Raw genomic sequence first — 6,518 nt, 5'->3', positions numbered from 1 at the left:
ATTTGACAGAATAGTAGTCATCATATGGTTGTACTTTTTTGAAAATGTCAACAATTTCTGGACACTTTTATTTTTAGTTCAAAATTTTAGCCAATTTTTGGCTGAACGAACAATGGACGACTCCGTCGATGTTTGAATCCAAATTTAATGAAAATTTCCCAGAATACTACTCATCAGATGGTACTCCTAGTGTCAGAATTTCGACTAGATGATGTGGTCTTCTCTTTATTTGATCTCTTCCCTTTAGATGCTATGCTCTTCATTTGACTCAACCTCTTTCCTATGGATGATGTGCTCTTCCCTTGACTCAACCTCTTTCATTGAATCGATGATGAGATCTGTCCTTGACTAGATGATGTGCCTAAAGGTAAGACACACAAGTTAAATCAAATGTAAATAAATTTTACATATAAACCAGTACCGTATAACAAGCTGCAATACCTATTTGATTATTGTCTCTTGTGGAACGTCCGGCCTGGTGCCCCATTCGCCTTCCTTGCATTTCATCCATGTACATGGGGATCCTTTTGTGCTGACGATGCCCACGGTTTACTAACTTCTCATCGGGAACAATAGTAGGTCCATTATATGTTGGCCACTCATTTTGGTTACCATATGGATGAAATTGCCCAGCCCAAGTGTTTGCAAGCACTTGAGAAGAGTAATACGAGTGTACTATTTCATTTTCATTCAGATTCCGATACTTGCAAACATCAAGCACATGAGCACATGGCATGCCAGTTAGGTTCGGCTTTAGGCATTCACAAGATGGAGCATTATTTGGTCGCAAAATGACCCTGTACTCGAAGCCTTTATGAATAAAAACAACATGATCTCCATGGCGTAATGGAACCCTCTCGTGATCAACCTTGACCTCAAATATTCTAACTTCATCGCCATATGAAATAACATGCATATGTCCTGCCCTGTCACCCCTTTTCACCAAAAGTTTGTCCACCCGTTCGGACCATTGCTTTCCATCATCAACCAAGTTAAGAGCACTTCGCCTTATTTCCACAAACCACTCCAAACACTTTGAAAATGTTTCATCCACAATCGCTGCCACTGGGAGCCTTAGGGAAAGCCTAAACACATTGTTTAAGGACTCGGACCCATTGCTGGTCATGATCCCCCAACGGTAACCCCCATCCATGCATTGAAATACTTTTTCAGGTTGTTCTTTCTCATTTTTGTCTTCCTGCAAATACTTACTGACCTTTCTAAGATATGTTATTGCATCGGGACAAGTATGTGCAATAGATGACATGCCCTCCTCAAACCTACGAGGTTTCTTTTTCTTGACTGCCCACTTGAATATTTTCAAAATGTTATCATCCCGATAAGATTTGTATAGGTTCTCTGCAACATGTTGAGAACAAAATCGATGAACACACTCACCAGCATCCTCGTTCCAACCAATGTGTGGCTGCTTAAACACCCATTTGATTGCTTTGTGGCGATCTGAAATGACACACACGAACTTTCCAACACCAATTACCTCCCTCCGAAGCCATCTCATGAACCAGCCCCAGTTTGATGCATCCTCTTTCTCCAGAATGGCAAATGCAAGAGGTATTAGTTGGTTATTAGCATCATATCCACAAGCCATTAGCAACCTTCCCTTGTACCTTCCCGGTAGAAATGAAGCATCCACACTTATTACAGGTCGAATGTGAGGAACAACTTCAATACAAGGTCCAAATGCCCAAGCCACACATCGAAATTCTCTATGCCCATCTTGCACCATGGGTTTCGATAGAAGAGTATACTTTGTACCTGGATTTTTAACTTTAATAGCTTCGAGGAAAGGGACCAGAAGATTGTATGATCCTTCCTAGCTACCAAAAAGTTGTGCTATGGCCCTCTCTCTTCCACGCCACAACTTATTGTATGATGGCTTCACATTTCGGTAACGTTGTCTGACTAATGCTTGAACATTTTTTATACTCAACTCCAGGTCATCCTTCAGTGCTTCACAAATCACATCGACAATTATAGAGGCTGATAACTGAGTATGGTCAGTTCTATTTGCTGGTGCACGACAAGTGTGAGAGGAAGTGCACTTTCTTATTTGCCAATATGAATCAATTTTTGTTGGTGTTGCATACAGCCTCCACATGCAACTATCATTGATACACTCTGCTATAAGTTTGGATTGACTGCTTGTGCTGTACTTTACTTCCAAGTTCATGTTTATGTGAAATTCACCAATTGCAATTTTAAGGTGCTCTTTCGAATAAAAAATCTGAAGCTCCGACAATGGACACGCAAAATATTTTTTACATCCAAAAAAACTTTCATCCGTTGTTGTCTCCCTTAGTACAGATATGTCACTAAAGGCTCTCACACCATTCTGTCCGGAGCTCCGCGTGAATGGAAATGCATGGACATGATGTATGTGCCTTGGTTCTGAATCATCATCCGAACTTTGGCTAGGTGCACCATCAGAATCATGCTCATCATCATCAAGCTCTCCAATCAAATCATCATCATGGTCTGTATCCTCCTGATAATATGGGTCATCGCCAATGCTTGTTCGCAAATCATTTGTAACATTAACATGACTTGAAGGTTGAGCATGTGATAAGTTGAGATGAGGAGCACCTGTGATACATTCTGGAAAACCACCGAGCAAGGTTTTATGTAATGAGCAATGCATTGCACTTTCATATGTTTGTTCTTGACTTTCATTTCTTGGGATGTTCCTTGCAGCATTGACTTGGTTCAACATGTCTCCAATTGGCGAGATGTTAACATATAGCTCTATCACTTGCCATGTTGTCCGAGACTTCGTCTTCTCAAAAATTATGGTCCATCCTCTTTCCTCATATATTGGAACTAATTGAAAATAATGTGGTCTAGGAGCTCCAATATCCAAGCGAGCTTGCATATTCAGGTTGTACTGATCATCGCCAACTCCAAGTCCTCGGCATATCTCACTCTTGACATCTTCAAAAGTGGTTTCCTCGGATGCTGGAAAAGTGACTTTGGGAGGAACAGTATAATACACACCCGTGGATCCATGTTGCACTTCACCATCCACATATGCTAGTACGATTAACATGTTCTTATCTTCACCTACTGACATGACACATGCAAGGTGTAAATATGACAACCTTACATTGATCTGCTGCTGACTATGTAAAGTTGAATTTTTGCAACCTATCAATTCTCTTTAACATACCAATTTCAAACTGTACCACCACATGAATATTGAAACCAAATATCTAAACATTGTTTGCTTACAAGTCACTGAATCAATTGGACAAAGAACCAATAGAGATGCAAGACAACCTTAGCAGAAATCTCATGTGCCAACCACGAGATGATAAGAGGATCCTAATGGTGAGCGGGGAATAAGAGAGATAGGGCTACCGTCATCACAGACGTCGACTGCTGGGGCTGGTTAGGACATGGCGAGGTTGACGAGCGGTGATTCCATGCGTTCTAGGGTTTACAAGCGACAAAACTTCCGTCTGTTTGAGGAGAACGATTCAGTTTAATCTTTTTAATAGCAGCGAATCGAACCAGATACAGGGATGTTGTTGACAATGGCGTCCAGGCTAGAACGTTGTGCGTAATAACGTCCAGATCTAGACGCTAAGAAAAACATCGTCCTTCCTATTTTTCAGATTTAGACCATCCTTTCTCAGTTTCGTGATTACGTGATTATTAATTATTAATTATAAAAAAATCGGTGTATGCTTCAAGGCAAAATACCTAAAAATAGACATGTCAACCAAACGCGACCTAGCAAACCAACCTGTGGCTGGATGGTTAGAGGTACTGTGGCATCCCCAGCCCATCAGAGTTCAAATCCTGGTGCTCACATTTATTCCTGGATTTATTTCAGGATTTCCGGCGATGCGCATTCAGTGGGAGGAGACGTTCCCGTTGACGACGAGGTGCCTACGATAACTTCGTAAATTTCAAGATGATATGCCTGCTCAGTCTTTCGAAGGTGCTTATAGGGGTAGAATATGCGTGTGTGCGTTTATAGGGATGAGTGTATGCGCGTGTATATGAGCGCTTGTGTCTGTACTGATGTTAAAAAAAAAAATGCGACCTATACCAATTGAGCCGAGGGGGCCGTGATCCAGATCGAACCGAATAGCTTTATCTGTATTTGGATTACAATGGATCTCCTTACTCATTTCAGAGAGTCAAACATACATTTTGTTAGTTAGACCACCGACCACCGACAACCGTAAATACATTTCATCACTCAATATGACCAAACGTACGACATATATATAGTACGTGCCTGCTACTGATCGTGCGACAAGCACGGATCAACAGAGTCGTGTTCCCGAATCGGCTGATCGGGGCACGACACCCGTTTGTGATTACCTTCGGTCACGTACAACCGAAGTGGCCCTTGGGACCGGGAATTCGCTTCGTCGAACCATGTGCTCTGGTCCGTGGTTGAGTCGACCGTTACCAAGTCACCCCGGTCGTCCTTGAAATTCACAGACAATTCCTTGAGGTCGGGGAACTTGCTCCGAGCTATGTCCATCAACTGAGCCAGACCGCCATCCTGTGGAAGCAGCGCGATCCTCCTGACATCCCCTTCTTCTCGGAGAACGAACTCCACGCATCTCGTCGCTCCAGCAGAGCCAGCACTGTTCTCAGCGCCGGCATGATGCTCTGCGCTGTCTCCGTCTTCCTGCTTGTGCTGACCGCTCTGATCACCTACATGCGCCTCCTCCTCCGACTGGCCGTGCGCGTGCGGTGCTTCTTCCCCGTCATTGTTGTCGTCGTAGCTCGCGTGCTCGTCGTCCTGCTCACCGAGGAGCAATATCCCCTCCATGTCGTGATCGTCGTCCGTCTCCGTGGAAACAGCCTTGTTAGCAGGGTCTGCTGCGGTAGCGATGGTAGAGCTGAACTGCTTGGCCACCTTCTCGCTGGCGGAGATGACCTTGATGAGGTCGTCCAGCGACCGGGCCTCCTGCTCCAGCAGGAACTTCTTCTCCTCCATCTCCTCCCGGAGGCTCTCGAGGAGCTCCAGCGCGACCGCGTTGTTGGGCTCCAGGGTCAGCACCTCCTGCACGTCGACGCAGGCCAGGTCCAGCCGGTCCAGCGCCTCGAAGCAGCGCGCCCTCTTCAGGAGCGCCTTGGTGTACCTCGGCGACGCGTCCAGGGCCATGTTGCACCGGTCGATGGCCTGGTGGTAGTGGTAGTCGTCCTCGGGGCGGTGCGCGTTCATGTGCATGTAGCACGCCGCCACGTTGCTGTGGAGGGAGGCGATGTCGTTCTCGTTGTACGCGCGCGGGGCCCGGGGGGACAGCCGGATCGCCTCGTCGAACTTGAACGCCGCGCCGTCGTAGTCCCGCAGCCGGAACAGCGTCGTGCCTTCCTGCTTCAGCTCCGTCACCAGCTCCACGATGGCGGCATCCTCGTCCTTCTCCACCTCCTCCTCCAGCTCTGACGTCTCCGGGTGTTCCTGTTCGCTGCTCATCGTGTGAGTTGCACCGGCCGGTTGATTGGCTAGTCTCGGCCGATCTCTCTTCTCCTCCTCAAACAATCGGTGTCTTTGCTCTGCCTCAAATTATGCGAGTCTCCGGCCCTTGTGCCCCACATTGCTGCATGCATGCCAAATCAAAGGAGTGGAGCAGAGGAAGAAGCGGAAGGCGTAGCAAGTCATGCCAACCTTTCTCTTTTCTTCTCTTGGAGAGCGAGAGCAATGGGTTGCCAACCGTCCATGGTCGTCCACGCTTTCTCTTTCTTGGACTGCAACTACATTTATTCTGGGGACCTCTAAAGCATTTTTTTTCTTTTTTTTGAAAAAAAAGATTACCGGGCTACAACCATCTTTATTGCATTTTTGAACAAGATCTTACAAAAAACATATAGATCAACCAAAGCTCTTTGTGACAAAAATTGTCGCCCTACTTACAAGATTAATGATGTGCTTTAACCGCGCGCCACGCACACCAAGAAATCCGATGGCCTCACCAAGGCGCCCGTCAGCTAACCAGGAGCACCAACTGGTCTACCAGACCCGCATCGCGCAGCGCATGCGCACATTGTAGAATCCGTCGCCATCCTTTTCCACAATCTCATCTTCAGGAGCAATAATTGCACTGATCTTGCGAGACCCTTTTGATGTCAACGTCACCACGAACGCCAAACAACGCTTGCCTCTTGCATGCGTTCATCGTACGGTATCATGAGTCTAATTGGTTTGTTGCCAAAAGTTGGCATGCCAAATTTTGGCAACTGCCAAATGTTGGCAACAGATTGGTTGCATACCAATTTCTGTTGCCAATCTCACATAAAGTTGCCAAATGTTGGCAACTTTTGGTTTTGCCAAATATTGGCAATGCCAAATGTTGGTAGCAAACCAATCGGCCTCCATGTGCTGAGACCCTGCTGAACCTAGCCACCAAGACTCGTCGTCGTCAATACTGTAATCTGTAGATGTCACACCGCTCCACCTTGGTCACCACATGAGAAGCATATGGAGACCTGCACCCAGCCACCAAGCCAAACACTTATTCCTTTAGCCGGTGTACAAC

The 6,518-nt window shown here is 46.0% G+C and overlaps 1 protein-coding gene across 1 annotated transcript; it reads right to left on the bottom strand.

Annotated features, from left to right (window-relative positions):
* Positions 1–4,099: 4,099 nt before the first annotated feature.
* LOC119297223 (HSP-interacting protein-like) lies at positions 4,100–5,557 on the bottom strand. Its single transcript, XM_037575099.1, has one exon. The coding sequence runs from the start codon at positions 5,456–5,458 to the stop codon at positions 4,268–4,270; it is 1,191 nt and encodes a 396-aa protein (XP_037430996.1). The 5' UTR covers positions 5,459–5,557; the 3' UTR covers positions 4,100–4,267.
* Positions 5,558–6,518: the final 961 nt, after the last annotated feature.

Source organism: Triticum dicoccoides, chromosome 5A (assembly GCF_002162155.2).
Source record: "Triticum dicoccoides isolate Atlit2015 ecotype Zavitan chromosome 5A, WEW_v2.0, whole genome shotgun sequence".
NCBI lineage: Eukaryota > Viridiplantae > Streptophyta > Magnoliopsida > Poales > Poaceae > Triticum > Triticum dicoccoides.
This window is presented reverse-complemented; position numbering and strand designations above follow the sequence as displayed.